Genomic DNA, 16,307 nt, shown 5'->3' on the forward strand with positions numbered 1-16,307 from the left:
CATCCGATGAAGTGAGCTGTAGCTCACGAAAGCTCATGCTCAAATAAATTGGTTAGTCTCTAAGGTGCCACAAGTCCTCCTTTTCTTTTTGTAATAATTAAGGTGGATAAGAATCATTTTTACTTCTAATAAGCCAAAAGCGGGGTGTGCTGTAAAAAATAATTAGATTTTTGTGCTGTTTTTCTTAATTGGAACTTGAAAACAGGTGGTAGAAAGCACTTTTTCTCCCACATGCCCTCTGAAGTCACCTGTGATCCACCAATTGCCACCCAAACTCCTGTATGAACATTCTTTCCCCTGAAACCTATGGGTTTTTTCATCTTTTTAATTATTATTTATATTGCAGTAGTTCCTGGGAGCCCCAATCATGGTTAGGACCCCGTTGTGATAGGCACTGTACAAACAGAACAAAAAGACAGTCCCTGCCCCCCAAAAGCTTATCAGATATTGCTGAAATTGTCAGTAGCTGGTATCTGATCATGCAAAGTTGTTGGATTTGGAGGGATTAAACATTGTTACATAAATAGAACATCTGAAATGGACAAAACTTCACAATTCACTTTTTGGCAAATAATTGCTGAAAAAAGATAACCCACAGCATTTGTATATTTTAGGGAGAATAGCCAGAATGTCTTTTAATTCAGTGTTTCCCGTGAGAATTATTCCCATGAGGAATCCTGCAATAAAATCTGCTTGGTGTAGAAGAATAGAAAGAAATTGAATAAAAAGTCTCCATTTCCACTTGTATTTATTCAGTCTGGGAAATTCAGTGGGCCACAGCATTAGTATCAGCAGGGGATTCCTTGCTCCTAGCGTTAAATTACTGTCATAATCGCTCAATTATTTCTTCCTTGTACTGTTTAAAATAAAAATCCATCACATTCTATGTATTTTTCCTAACATTTATTAGGTTCAGTGTTTAGGAAAATCAATTATAGTCAGTCAGGCATGAATTGATGAATGTTCTTGTAATAATTGTCAGTTGTTAAACTGAATGTACTTTCTCTTTTCACCCCTTTTCATTTCCTTCAGAGGGCAGAGGTGGCTCAGAGAGAGGCAGAAACCTTAAGGGAGCAGCTCTCGTCAGCTAACAAATCTCTCCAACTTGCTACACAGATCCAGAAGGCACCTGATGTGGTGAGAAAATATTTACCTACTCTTACAGGTTTCTGACATTCCTGCAGTCCAGCTCTTTCAGTTTATGCTCACAGTTATAAAAATATCTGTTTGGACTAATATTTTAGCTGAAACAGAATTGTGTTCCTGGAAATTGTAAGTTGGTTACATTTTTGTTGGACAAGCTATTCACTGAGATTGGAGGCAGTCGAAGACGGGGGACAGGAGTGGAAATCCCATCTGCTCTTTGGATGCTAGTATGAGCTGGGCAGCACTCATTCAGCAACTGCTCAGGGAGTCCAGACAGATAGCAGCAGCTATCAAAGATTCTTTCGAGTTGATAGACGCTGCGACAGCAGAAAAATAAATTGAGCAATGCCATACAACAGGGCTTGCATTAATAGGTTATTAACACATGCGTTGGGTACACAGTGAGGCATGAGGCTGTAGGGTAGGCCAAGTGATTTCAACCAACAAAGAATTGTACTAGTGGCCTATCTGAGCATTACCTAGTGTCATATTGTTCTTAGAATATAGTTCTAGAAGAAAGTTTAAAAATAACATTTCAGACTATGTGGTATCTTTCACTGAATATCTTCTTCTGCTATGATAAATTAGTTCATAAGGAAATAGGAAAAAGTTAGCAAACTGATATAATATGCGTTCTCTTTCTTATTTGTATTGACTTTTTGGTTTTTTGTCTTCCTCCAAGTATTTTAAAATGAAATAGATGTACTTGTTTTGTTTTTGGAGATTGTTTACACTATCCCTTTGCCTGTTTGACCTTCCAAGCACATAGTATTACATTCCTCAGAATTTTTCTGGATTAATAACCATGATTTGAAACCTGTCATATTTGAAAGGAAAATTCCTTTTGAGTTTAGCCTATCCAGATGAATAGTAGGTGGTGGTTACCTTAAAAAAATGGAAAATTGGCTCTGATTGCAGCTGACTAATTTAACAAAAATGATTCCTGATATGCTGCTACTTTATTTTGAACCAAATACATTCACTGCTCGATATCAGACAGAAGAATACATAGTTGCCTTAAAAGTACTTTTTGGTACAGTTGTGTCACAAACCAAAAAGCCTAAAAACTGTTTTAAGTGCCCAGTGATATTCTCACTGAAGTTAACTAGACCAGAATCAAGGCCTAACAGCATATATAAAAAGTCAAAATATTAGCCTTAACTTTGAATTACCTGTCTCTTCCCAGTTTATATTCCAGCCTTCTTATTTTAGCATTAGGTTTTTCTTGTGTTCAATACTACTTTTGCACCTCATTCGTATTTAATATGACAACTACTGCAGGATGAAAATGATTATTATCTGTCTTATTTCAAACTTGTGTTCTGGTCTCAATAGAGATATGCAGTAGACAGTTACACAATTTATGATGTTTGATGCAAGCAAATTAGAGGGTTTTTTCAAGATAAAAAGTATAAGGCATTATTAGCTGCTGTTCAGATTTCTACCTTTCTGTATGAGATACGACACTAGTATGTAGACGTTGGAAATCAAGCTAAGTGTTGGGAAGATATGGAAAAGGCACTTAGTTATTTCTATTCTGGAAAATACATAGGTATCCAGTATCTGGCAGTGTCATTTGTTGTAACAAGAGGGACTAGGTGTCAACATTTATGGATTGGGTTTTCGCCACTGACTCATGGTGTGAGCTTTGGCATGTCGCTCACCGTCTGGGTGGCCCACTTCATCCATTAGTAAAAGGAGTACTTACCTACCTCAGCATATTGTGAGATCTATTCCTTAAAGTTTGTAAAGGTGCTTAGCAGCCTCTGAATGAAGATTGCTATGTAAGCACCAAGTATTGGGCTAGATCATGCTCCCTAGATCTGAACATGCGGTATCCTTTCTGCACAAGGATTTGCTCCAATTCTGCATGGAAGCTGCTTCCACAGCACAATACTTGACCTCTCTATATGGTCTGTTTTCTGGGGAAGAAGTTGAGATTGAATGGGAGGAGAGAAAAGAGGTGGGGTGGGGTCAGGGGTGCAAGTCTACTTTACCCAGGCCCTATCTGGTCCCATAAAACTTAGGTGAAAAAGATAAAACATAGCTTCTTCTCCCTCTTCCCTTATCTTTCTCCCTCCTAGTTCCTGCCTCACTGTCCTGGGAGCTATTGGCAGCTAGGAAGTCACAATAATGGGGATGTACCATGGTGTGCCCAAACCTTGAATGCTATGAGCAGTTCTGATGACCCCATCTCAAGAAATATATATTAGAATTGGAAAAGGTACGGAGAAGGGCAACAAAAATGATTAAGGACATGGAACATCTTCCATATGAGAAGAGATGAAAAAGATCGGGATTACTGAGTTTGGAAAAGAGACAACTAAGGGGGGATATGATAGAGGTCTATAAAATCGTGAACGAAACAGAGAAAGTGAATAAGGAAGTGTTATTTACTCCTTCAAATAACACAAGAACCAGAGGTCACCCAATGGAATTAATAGGTGGAAAGTTTAAAACAAACAAAAGAAAGTACTTCTTCACACAACGTACAGTTAGCCTGTGGAACTCATTGCCGGGGGGGATGCTGTGAAGGCCAAAACTATAGTGGGGGGAGGGCCTAAAAAGAGTTAGATAAGTTCATGGATGATGGGCCCATCAGTGGCTATTGCCAGAAACTGGGAGTGGATAACAGGGAATGTTTGCCTGTTTTGTTCATTCCCTCTGAAGCACCTGGCATTGGCCACTGTGAGAAGACAGGTTACTGGGCTAGATGGACCATTGGTCTGACCCAGTATGTAATTTATAGGCCAAACATTTCCCCCCATTCTTCCGAAATGGCATACTATCTGATTATTTTTAAAGCACAAGATTTCATTGCCAGAAGCACTATTATTAATAATATTCAATAATGTTAAATAGAGCATTTTGTATCTTCAAAGCACCGTGCAGATATTAACTCCTGGGTCTTCCCAACACCCATGTGATGCAGCTAAATCTGTTCTCTCTATCAGGAGTTTCTGACTTCCAGCTCCATGCTTGGTCCTGACCAAACTGCCTCCTGTTTGAGCATGTTGCCTCTATTGATATGGTATAATGTTATTTCTTTCACATTAGGAGCAGGCCATAGAGGTGCTGACGCGATCTAGCTTGGAGGTGGAACTGGCTGCAAAAGAACGTGAAATTGCCCAGCTCGTAGAAGATGTCCAGAGACTCCAAGGCAGCCTCACCAAACTTCGTGAGAACTCCACCAGCCAGATATCACAGCTGGAGCAGCAGCTGACTGCCAAGAACAGCACACTTAAAGTAAGGATCAGTTGTGCATTTAGCACAGTTTGCTCATTCCTTATTCAGAGTAGGACTCTTAGGTAAACATGCACTTGTTCACTAGTGCAGATTCCATCATCCATTGTAGTTGTGAGTGGCACAGTGTGTTCGAGTGATTGCACATGTACATTCAACTCTAGGTGTGTCCGTGCCCGAGCACAGTCACTGGAATTTTTTCCGTCCGTGGTACCTGTCGGGCAGCTTGAGCGCCCTTTGCTGCCACACTTTGGTAGCGCTGGTATAAAGCATCCAGCCAAACCCGTGGCCCCTCAATTCCTTCTTACTGCCTGTGACAGTCACTGGAACTGCTATACTTACTTTTAGAAGCTCTCTCAGTGGTCTTTTTCTTCTTTGTGTATATAGTTAGTTGTAGTCAGTTTTTAGTCACTTTTAGTTAATTTTAGTGAAGTTCTGTAACTTAGTGTTTTAGTGGAGTTTTATCTGTTCCCCGGTTCCGAGGCATATCTTGGTCACAGGGCTTTAAGCCGTGTGCCTCCTGCAACAAGGCTATGCTCCTGAGTGACCTGGACTCAAGCTGCCTGAAGTGCCTGGAAGAAGCTCACGAGGGGGACCATTGCCAGATCTGTAGGGACTTTAAGCTTTGGAGAAGGAGGACCGGGAGGCCAGGCTAAAATTTTTGCTCATGGAGGCAGCACTGAGACCTCCATCTCAGCCAAGCCAATTGGATTCTGCACTTAATGCCTCAGTGTCGGTAAGGAGTACTCCTTCTATCGTACCAAAGTCCTGGCACCGATCACCATCCCTAGTGCCAAGGAAAGGGCACAAGACAGAGACAGTCAAGAAGGGGCGATCCCTGGCACCAAAGGCAGCCAGGCATGGGAATCAGATTAGAGTGCAATCTAAACCAAAGCACTCCTCTGCCTCAGTACCACAAAAGTTGGCACCCTTCACTCTGGTGCCTATGCAGGCACCATCCAATCCGGTACCAGAAGAGCTGTCTACATCTGCTGCACAGCATGACCACACCAGAGGCGCTTGCTGCAGTCAGATACCAGTATCACTGGCAGTTCAAGAGTTGGTGTTATCGGTGCCTGTGGACAGGAGGGAACCCACTGGATCCTGTCATTGTTCAGTACCATGCCCTTTACTACCATCAAAAGGGAAGCTGGCTATGCTGTCCTCAGTGAAGGCATCTCCATCATGGCACCAGTCTTGTTGAAGAGGGTGGTCTTAAGTCTGGGCATACAGGTGAAGGAAGTGAAAGCGTCCTCCAATAGCCTGGTTGACATTTTAGCTGCTATGGGCCCCTCAAAAATAGCCCTGCCTGCCAATGAGGCCATTATGGACCTTGTTAAGACCTTGTGGCAGATCTCCACGTCCCATTCCCTCTGTCAGAAAGGGCTGAACAAAAATACTTTGCTCCTTCCAGGGTTATGAGTTCCTGTGCACCCATTCCTCCCCTCCCAGGAATCCCTGGTGCTAGCTGCTGCTAATGGGAGAAAAAGGCAGGGTCATCAGGGTGCAGCCCCAAAATCAAAAGACTCAAAGACATTAGATGTGTTCAGTCGGAAAGGTTATCCTACTTGGGAGTTACAACTCAGAATTTCAAACCAGCAGACACTGCTGGGAAGGTATGATTTTAATATGTGGGACTCCATCCAGAAATTCAAGGACTTGCTCCCACAAGATGCTAGGCAAGGGTTCTCTTCACTGGTGGATGAGGGAAAATCAGTGGCGAGGTTGCAAGTTGTTTTGGATGCAGTTGACTCTGCAGTCAGGTCTCTGACTTCGGCAGTGACCATGCGCAGGAGTTCGTGGCTACAGTTCTCAGGACTCCCACAGGAGGTTCAGCAAACCCTTCAGGACCTACCTTTTGAAGGAACTTCGCACTTTTGAGATCAGACTGATGTGAAGTTTCATAGTCTAAAAGACTCCAGGACGATCCTTAAGTCTCTGGCATTGTACATACCAGCTCCTTCAAGGAAGTACTACAGACCTCAACAGCCCATCTGGTTCTCTGCCCCAGCTGCCAGTCAGGATCCGCAGAGAAGAAGGGGTTTTAGGTGTAGGCCACCACCATCTTCTACCTCAGTGTCAATGCCTCCCCACCCCCACCCCGAGACATCCAGGGGGTTCTAAGCAGGTGTTTCGATGGGACACTCAAGGACTCTGTACCAGTTCCCATGATACCAGATCATAGAATCATAGAATATTAGGGTTGGAAGGGACCTCAGGAGGTCATCTAGTCCAAACCCCTGCTCAAAGCAGGACCAATCCCCAACTAAATCATCCCAGCCAGGGCTTTGTCAAGCCTGAACTTAAAAACTTCTAAAGAAGGAGATTCCACCACCTCCCTAGGTAATGCATTCCAGTGTTTCACCACCCTTCTAGTGAAATTTTTTTTTCCTAATATCAAACCTTAACCTCCACCACTGCAACTTGAGACCATTACTCCTTGTTCTGTCATCTGCTACCACTGAGAACAGTTGAGATCCATCCTCTTTGGAACCCCCTTTCAGGTAGTTGAAAGCAGCTATCAAATCCCCCCTCATTCTTCTCTTCCGCAGACTAAACAATCCCAGTTCCCTCAGCCTCTTCTCAGAAGTCATGTGTTCCAGTCCCCTAATCATTTTTGTTGCCCTCCGCTGGACGTTTTCTAATTTTTCCAGATCCTGTTTCTCCTTTATTTGAAATCGCTACCCCTTCCTGCTTCTCCACGTGGGCACCAATGATACTGCCAAGAATGACCTTGAGCGGATCACTGCAGACTACGTGGCTCTGGGAAGAAGGATAAAGGAGTTTGAGGTGCAAGTGGTCTTCTCGTCCATCCTCCCTGTGGAAGGAAAAGGCCTGGGAAGAGACCGTCGAATCGTGGAAGTCAATGAACGGCTACGCAGGTGGTGTCGGAGAGAAGGCTTTGGATTCTTTGACCATGGGATGGTGTTCCAAGAAGGAGGAGTGCTAGGCAGAGACGGGCTCCACCTAACGAAGAGAGAGAAGAGCATCTTCGCAAGCAGGCTGGCTAACCTAGTGAGGAGGGCTTTAAACTAGGTTCACCAGGGGAAGGAGACTAAAGCCCTGAGGTAAGTGGGGAAGTGGGATACCGGGAGGAAGCACGAGCAGGAGCGCACAAGAGGGCAGGGCTCCTGCCTCATACTGAGAAAGAGGGACCGATCAGCGAGTTATCTCAAGCGCCTATACACAAATGCAAGAAGCCTGGGAAACAAGCAGGGAGAACTGGAAGTCCTGGCACACTCAAGGAATTATGATGTGATTGGAATAACAGAGACTTGGTGGGATAACTCACATGACTGGAGTGCTGTCATGGATGGATATAAACTGTTGAGGAAGGACAGGCAGGGCAGAAAAGGTGGGGGAATTGCACTGTATGTAAGGGAGCAATATGATTGCTCAGAGCTCAAGTATGAAACTGCAGAAAAACCTGAGTGTCACTGGATTAAGTTTAGACGTGTGAGCAACAAGGGTGATGTCGTGGTGGGAGTCTGCTATAGACCACTGGACCAGGGGGATGAGGTAGACGAGGCTTTCTTCTGGCAACTCACAGAAGTTACTAGATCGCAGGCCCTGGTTCTCATGGGAGACTTCAATCACCCTGATATCTGCTGGGAGAGCAATACAGCAGTGCACAGACAATCCAGGAAGTTTTTGGAAAGTGTAGGGGACACTTTCCTGGTGCAAGTGCTGGAGGAACCAACTAGGGGCAGAGCTCTTCTTGATCTGCTGCTCACAAACTGGGAAGAATTAGTCGGAGAAGCAAAAGTGGATGGGAACCTGGGAGGCAGTGACCATGAAATGGTCAAGTTCAGGGTCCTGACACAGGGAAGAAAGGAGAGCAGCAGAATACGGACCCTGGACTTCAGAAAAGCAAACTTTGACTCCCTTCAGGAACTGATGGGCAGGATCCCTTGGGAGAATAACTTGAGGGGGAAAGGAGTCCAGGAGAGCTGGCTGTATTTTAAAGAATCCTTATTGAGGTTACAGGGACAAATCATCCCGATGTGTAGAAAGAATAGTAAATATGGCAGGCGACCAGCTTGGCTTAACAATGAAATCCTTGCTGATCTTAAACACAAAAAAGAAGCTTACAAGAAGTGGAAGATTGGACAAATGACTAGGGAAGAGTATAAAAATATTGCTCGGGCATGCAGGAGTGAAATCAGGAAGGCCAAATCACACCTGGAGGTGCAGCTAGCAAGAGATGTTAAGAGTAACAAGAAGGGTTTCTTCAGGTATGTTAGCAACAAGAAGAAAGTCAAGGAATGTGTGGGCCGCTTACTGAATGAGGGAGGCAACCTAGTGACAGAGGATGTGGAAAAAGCTAATGTACTCAATGCTTTTTTTGCCCCTGTCTTCACGAACAAGGTCAGCTCCCAGACTGCTGCACTGGGCAGCACAGCATGGGGAGGAGGTGACCAGCCCTCTGTGGAGAAAGAAGTGGTTCGGGACTATTTAGAAAAGCTAGACGAGCACAAGTCCATGGGGCCGGATGCGCTGCATCCGAAAGTGCTAAAGGAGTTGGCGGATGTGATTGCAGAGCCATTGGCCATTATCTTTGAAAACTCATGGCGATCAGGGGAAGCCCCGGATGACTGGAAAAAGGCTAATGTAGTGCCCATCTTTAAAAAATGGAAGCAGGAGGATCCTGGGAACTACAGGCCAGTCAGCCTCACCTCAGTCCCTGGAAAAATCATGGAGCAGGTCCTCAAGGAACCAATTCTGAAGCACTTAGAGGAGAGGAAAGTGATCAGGAACAGTCAGCATGGATTCACGAAGGGCAAGTCATGCCTGACTAATCTAATTGGCTTCTATGACGAGATAACTGGCTCTGTGGATGAGGGGAAAGCAGTGGACGTGTTGTTCCTTGACTTTAGCAAAGTTTTTGACACTGTCTCCCACAGTGTTCTTGCCAGCAAGTTAAAGAAGTATGGACTATAAGGTGGATAGAAAGTTGGCTAGATTGTCGGGCTCAATGGGTAGTGATCAATGGCTCCATGTCTAGTTGGCAGCCGGATTCAAGTGGAGTGCCCCAAGGGTGGGTCCTGGGGCGTGTTTTGTTCAATATCTTCATAAATGATCTGGAGGATGGTGTGGATTGCACCCTCAGCAAGTTTGCAGATGACACTAAACTGGGAGGAGTGGTAGATACTCTGGAGGGTAGGGATAGGATATAGAGGGCCCTAGACAAATTAGAGGATTGGGCCAAAAGAAATCTGATGAGGTTCAACAAGGACATGTGCAGAGTCCTGCACTTAGGACAGAAGAATCCCATGCACCGCTACAGACTAGGGACCAAATGGCTCGGCAGCAGTTCTGCAGAAAAGGACCTAGGGGTTACAGTGGACGAGAAGCTGGATATGAGTCAACAGTGTGCCCTTGTTGCCAAGAAGGCCAATGGCATTTTGGGATGTATATGTAGGGGCATTGCCAGCAGATCGAGGGACGTGATTGTTCCCCTCTATTTGACATTGGTGAGGCCTCATCTAGAGTATTGTGTCCAGTTTTGGGCCCCACACTAGAAGAAGGATGTGGAAGAATTGGAGAGAGTCCAGCAGAGGGCAACAAAAATGATTAGGGGACTGGAACACATGACTTATGAGGAGAGGTTGAGGGAACTGGGATTGTTTAGTTTGCGGAAGAGAAGGTTGAGGGGGGATTTGATAGCTGCTTTCAACTACCTGAAAGGGGATTCCAAAGAGGATGGATCTAGTCTGTTCTCAGTGGTAGCTGATGACAGAACAAGGAGTAGTGATCTTAAGTTGCAGTGGGAGAGGTTTAGGTTGGATATTAGGAAAAACTTTTTCACTAGGAAGGTGGTGAAACACTGGAATGTGTTACCTAGGGAGGTGGTGGAATCTCCTTCTTTAGATATTTTTAAGGTCAGGCTTGACAAAGCCATGGCTGGGATGATTTAGTTGGGGATTGGTCCAGCTTTGAGCAGGGGGTTGGACTAGATGACCTCCTGAGGTCCCTTCCAACCCTGATATTCTATGATTCTATGAAAGCCGACTTTCATACTTTCCAGTGTGTGGTCCTATATCACCATGGACCATTGAGTGTTGAGCACACGTTCCAGTTTATTTCTACCCCTCCCTGACCCTCTTCATGACGCCTCTCATAAAGAACTTCTGGTTCAGAAGGTTCAACTTCTCCTTCATGTGGGAGCTGTGGAAGAGGTTCCACAGAATTTAAGAGGGAAGGGGTTCTACTCCCGTTATTTCCTAATCCCAAAAGCCAAAGGAGGTTTCAGACCCATTTTAGAGCTCCAGAAGCTCAGCAACTATCTCTAGAAAATAAAGTTCCACATGGTCACCCTGGCATCCATTATCCTCTCCCTGGATCCTGGGGATTGGTACGCTGCCCTAGATTTAAGAAACGCCTATTTTTATATATCGATATACCAAGGACACAGATGTTTCCTCTGATTTATAGTGAACCACTCACACGACCAATTCACGGTCCTCCCATTTAGTTTGTCTGCGGATTCATGGGTGTTCACAATAGGCATGGCAATAGTGGCAGCTTTCCATAGGAGGTTAAGGGTAGACCTGCACCCCTGTCTAGATGACTGGCTAGTCAAGGGCCAATCCAAGGCTCAGGTGGTGTCCAACTCACTCTAGGCCTTCTAATAAATACAGAAAAGTCTGCCCTTGCTCCAGTGCACAGGTTAGAGTTCATTGGGGTGGTGTTCAACTGTACTCAGACCAGGGCCTTCCTCCCAGAGGGGTGTTTTCATTCAGTTGGATCCCTGATAACACACCTTAAAGGCCATCTAATCACAACAGCCCAAATTGTGAGAGACTTTTAAGTCATGTGGCCTCATTTTCACATGTGGTACAACACGCAAGGTCCCTCAGACTCCCCCAGATGTGGTTGGCCTCACCAAACCACCACCATTTGGACACTGTACTCATGGTACCTCATCTCTCTCAGTTGGTGGTTGGACCCGTTCACGGTTTGTGCGGGCGTTCCCTTTATACAACCTTAACCGTCAATGTCCTTGGTCTCAGAAGTGCTAGCAGTAGGATGGGGAGCTCACCAGGGGCCCCTCAGAAAAAATCTGCTGCTGGTCTTCGGTGGAACTTTCTCTTCACATCAATGTCAGAGAACTCAGAGCGGGTTTTGCTGGACTGTCAGGCCTTTCTGCCTCACATTATGGGCAGAAACTTTGCTGTTCTCTATGGACAAGACTACAGCCATTTTTTTTACTTCAACAGGCAAGGAGGAGATTGCTTTTCCCTCCTTTGTCAAGAAGCAGTGCAGCTATGGGAGTTTCGCATAGCCCACTCAATCAACCTCGAGTCCTCTTACTATTTGGGAACACAAAAGGACTTGGCAGATTGCCTCAGCAGGTCTTTCTCCAGTCACCACAAGTGGTCCCTTTGCCCAGATGTGGCAAGAGACATTTACCAGCAATGGGGGACTTCCCGGACAGACCTGTTTGTGAACAGGTACAAGAGGAAGTCTCACCAGTTCTGCTCCCTATGGGGACACAGTGCAGATTCTGTCATGGATGCCTTTCTGCTACCTTGGACGGAACATCTTTACTATACGTCTTCCCCTTTTTCGCTCATGCAGAGCGATGCAAAAGATCAAGCGGGACTGGGACCATGTTATTCTGATAGCCCCAGCATGGGCTCACCAACTGTTGTTCTCCCACTCTTCTAGATTTCTCAGTGGCAAGTCCAATCCATTGCACCTGGACCTGATTTCCCAGGACCACAGTTGGATGCTCCACCTGAACCTGAGCTCCCTTCATCTAACAGCCTGGAAGCTCCATGGCTAAATCCCAGAGAGCAACCTTGCTTGGAGCAAGTTCATCAGGTCCTACTAGGTAGTAGAAAGCCTTCCACCAGAGCTACTTACCTCTCAAAGTAGAAATGGCTCTCTGTTTGAGTATCCCAGTGTGGAGTCTCGCCTATGTGTTCATCCATACAAGACATACTCGAGTATCTATTGCACCTAAAACAGCAAGGCTTAGCAATCTCCTTTACCAAGGTTCACCATGCAGCAATATCCGCTTTTCACCCCAGGGTAGATAACCGGTCTGTTTTTTCAAATGACATGTCTGTCCGATTCCTAAAAGGCCTAGAAAGGTTATACCCTCAAGTAAGAGAGCCCATTCCTCCCTGGAACCTGAACTTGGTCAAAGCTTATGGGAACACCGTTTGAACCTTTGGCAATGTGCTCCTTATTATACCTCTCCTGGAAAAATCTTAGTAGGTATCACTTTGGTCAGAAGGGTGTCGGAGCTCCCTGCCCTCTCATCAGAGCCTCTTTACGCATTCTTCTTTAAAGATAATATATATTTACGTCGTCACCCGTTCCTCCCAAAAGTGGTTTCACAATTTCATAGCAATCAGGCAATCTACTTACCTGTCTTCTACCCAAAGCCACATGCAAATAGGAATGAACAATGTCTTCACTTATTGGATGTTAGACGAGCCCTAGCATTCTACCTAAAAAGAACTAAACCATTCTGAGCGTTCACCCAACTGTTCGCAGTGTGGCTGACAGGATGAAAAGGTGTCCCAATCTCTTCACAGACAGTTTTGTCCTGGATTACTTCACGTATTCACACTTGTTACGATCAGGCTGGTGTTTCACTGCCAGCTGTCCTGGCTGCTCGTTCAACAGGGTCACAAGCATTCTTAGCACAGATCCCTATTCAGTACATTTGTAAAGCAGCGACCTGGTCATTGGTGCACACGTTCTCCTCCTATTATGCCATCACTCAGCATTCTAGAGATTATGCCAATTTTGACCAAGTTGTTCTGCGTTCTGTGTGTCCATGAACTCCGATCCCTCCACCTATTCAACTGCATGTGAGTCATCTAGAGTGGAATGCACATGTGCAGTCACTCAAAGAAAAAGATGCTATTAACCTTCCGTAACTATTGTTCTTTAAGATGCGTTGCCCATGTCCATTCCACAAACCACCCTTTTGCCCCTCTACATCAGAGGGAACTGAAGGGGCCCCGGGTTGGGTTGACACTTTACATTGGTGCGATCAGCACGTGGAAGCAGAGGGTACTTGAGGTGCTCTGACAGGTACCACTGAGGGGAAAATTTCTAGCGACTTTGCTTGAGGTATGCACACAGCTAGAGTGGAATGGACTTGTGCAACACATCTGTAAGAACAACAGTTACAGAAAGTTAATAACCATTTTTTCCTTGTGTTGAGTTAGTCATTTCTTCAGAATGTAGTTTTGTTGACATTTTGTAGGGTTTGTTTTAATTAATGACTTTTTGTTGTTGTTGAACTCACTCTGCCTGTTTCCAGTTATATTTTAAGTTCAGATTTTATATGTATCGTTATTTTTAGTGCAGATTCTTTCTGAATAATATTTTTTTCATAGAACAGTAAAATTACTGTAATTAGGATCATTTAAAAACCATGTATATGTCTGAAAAATAATCAAACCAAAAATAACACAGCAAATCCTGTCAGGACTTAAAACTCTCTAAGCCATGCCTTCATTCAGTATCACAGTTTTGTCAGGGACATCTGTCATTCAGCAGTCAACCTGTAAATGCACCCAACCAGGTTTTTTTCTCCCATTGGAAAAGGGACTTGCCTTGTTTGGATGCACAGACACAAGAAAGCATGAGGATTGAAAGGAAGCTTTTTAACTTTATTAGAGCATATTTTTAATTTTTGTCTGTTTTCCCCAAGATAGTACCTAATTTGTAGCTAGTATCCCAGTCCTGGGCCTTCTATATATCAGTCAGTAGCACTCTCCTGAAAACCACAAGGATGGTATATCTAAGTGTTTCTTGAATGACCCCATTCTCTTTTGTTTCCACTGTCTGTCTTTGTGCACCATTCCACACATTTCTGATCTGTCAGTAAGCATGAGAAATGTTTTCCTGACATCTGTTTTGAATCAGTTTCCTCTACCTTCTGTCTCTTTCATTGTTCTACCAGCTATAAGCTGTAAATAGTAAATGAAGTTATTTTAGCTATTTGTTAAAGATTTCTAGTTTTAGCACTCCTGAAAGTCAGAGGCTGATAGCGCCAACTTAAGCCAGCCATGGTTTAGGCAGTTACTGTGTAAGTTTCTCTAGCCCTGCTATATCAGGGGAGGGCAAACTACAGCCCATGGGCCAGATGCAACCCATCAGGGCTTTTAATGTGGCCCACAAGATTGCCAGCCCCATGGCACAGCGAGGCTAAAACAGGCTCCCTGCCTGCCCTGGCCCCATGCCGCTCCCGGAAGCAGCCAGCACCGTGTCCCTGTGGCCCCGGGAAGGTGGGGGGAGAGGGGAACAGAGAGCTCTGTGCTGCCCCCATCAGCTCCCATTGGCCGGGAACAGGGAACCATGGCCAATGGGAGCTTCGGGGGTGGCACCCACAAGCGAGGGCAGCGTGCGGCAGAGCTGTGTGCCCTACCTCACTCCCAGGAGCCGCTGCCAGACCTGCTGGCCACTTCCGGGAGCGGCACAGGGCCAGGGCAGGCAGGGAGCCTGCCTTAACCCTGCTGCGTGCTGCTGCCACCCCAGAGCCACTCGAGGTAAGTGGTGCCAGCTGGAGCCCACACCCTAAACCCCTCCTGCACCCCAACCCCCTGCCTTGAGCCCCCCCTGCCCTGAGTCTACTGCCGCACCTCTCCTGCTCCCCAACCCCTTGCCCTGAGCCTCTTCCTGCACACTGCACCCTCTCCCTCACCCCGCACTCCCTCCCGCACCTCAACCCCCTGCTTCATGGTCCTGCATACAATTTCCCCACCCAGATTTGGCCCTTGAGCCAAAAAGTTTGCCCCTGTGCTATATCAAATTGCCTCAGCTCTCGTTTGCAAACCTTGACACATTGTTCTAAATCTGACATTCTTCAGAGGGTACAGGCTCTATTGTGTTGTAGTTTAGTTTATGTGGAAAAATGTATTTTAGGGATGGAATTTAAATTCTTCAACTCAATACACTTGCTGTATGTTCTAAGACATCCTTGCAAAATTGTCATGAAAATTCAGTAGAGGAAATAAAAATCTACCAGGTCTCGCTTGTTGCCGGCAGCAGTAAAGATGGTATCAGTCTCTGCCAATCTGTCATTGTTTTTGCATCACTTCTGTGGAGAGACGAAGGAACTGGGCTGTTCTTAAGGGATACATTTTCTCTGGCTATTCGGCTATTGCGAATCTTTTCATAAAGCTTTTTAGACAAAATAGCTTGAACCCACGTGTTTCACTTATACCCTTAGAATTGGATCTTGCTCCGATCAAGGTCAGTAAGAGTTTTGCCATTAACTTTAATGGGACTAAGATTGGTCCTTTATCAGAGCTGGCGACAGAGCAACTCTGACTTTCATTTCAGTAATCTTCATATCTATTCTCACAGGTTTGTCCAGCTAAAGCTAATATTTTGGTTCTCAGTGATGATTTTTGATACCTTGATCCTATCTAATTTATCATGTTTGTGCCATTTTGTCCCTATTTGTGACATTATTATTATTATGATGATGATGATGTAATTTACCTGTCTTTTCTTTGGTGCTAGTAAAGCTGAGATCTGAACTCTGTTCTACACAGAACCGTGTCAAAATAGTGTTTTGTAGACCTTAAATTTTGATTATAAAGCATGTGCTTCTAAAATAGCTAAGATTTTAATGGTTGCCTTCACAAAAAATGAATCAATTTTACAGATGAAAGTAGTGTTCTTTATCCATATCTTGGGGGAATTCTTTAATACTGTGTGGTTTAATGAAACAATTCAGCAATACTTCCAATGTCTTTCAAAATTATTGCTTCCTTATCTTCATCTGATGTAATCATCAGAATCTGTCCACTAGTATCAAGACTTTTCTAACTGTAAGTGTCTTAACCCCTTGTCAGTTGGAGTCAGAACTTCCCCACTATCCAGCAAAAATGTAGTAGCCCTAGTTAGCCAAGAGATCCTGTCTCCCTGGCACCAAATGACCT

The 16,307-nt window shown here is 44.9% G+C and overlaps 1 protein-coding gene across 13 annotated transcripts in view; it reads left to right on the top strand.

The window, feature by feature from the left end:
- CUX1 (cut like homeobox 1) overlaps positions 1-16,307 on the top strand; it is a 382,370-nt gene that overhangs the window by 248,399 nt on the left and 117,664 nt on the right. For all 13 annotated transcript variants that reach the window (XM_037880470.2, XM_037880466.2, XM_037880469.2 and 10 more), the window contains 2 exons: positions 1,033-1,137; positions 4,204-4,392. In XM_037880470.2, the coding sequence (XP_037736398.1) occupies positions 1,033-1,137; positions 4,204-4,392 (294 nt within the window). The remainder of the gene's footprint in view (positions 1-1,032; positions 1,138-4,203; positions 4,393-16,307) is intronic.

Source organism: Chelonia mydas, chromosome 17, assembly GCF_015237465.2.
Source record: "Chelonia mydas isolate rCheMyd1 chromosome 17, rCheMyd1.pri.v2, whole genome shotgun sequence".
NCBI classification, from domain to species: domain Eukaryota; kingdom Metazoa; phylum Chordata; order Testudines; family Cheloniidae; genus Chelonia; species Chelonia mydas.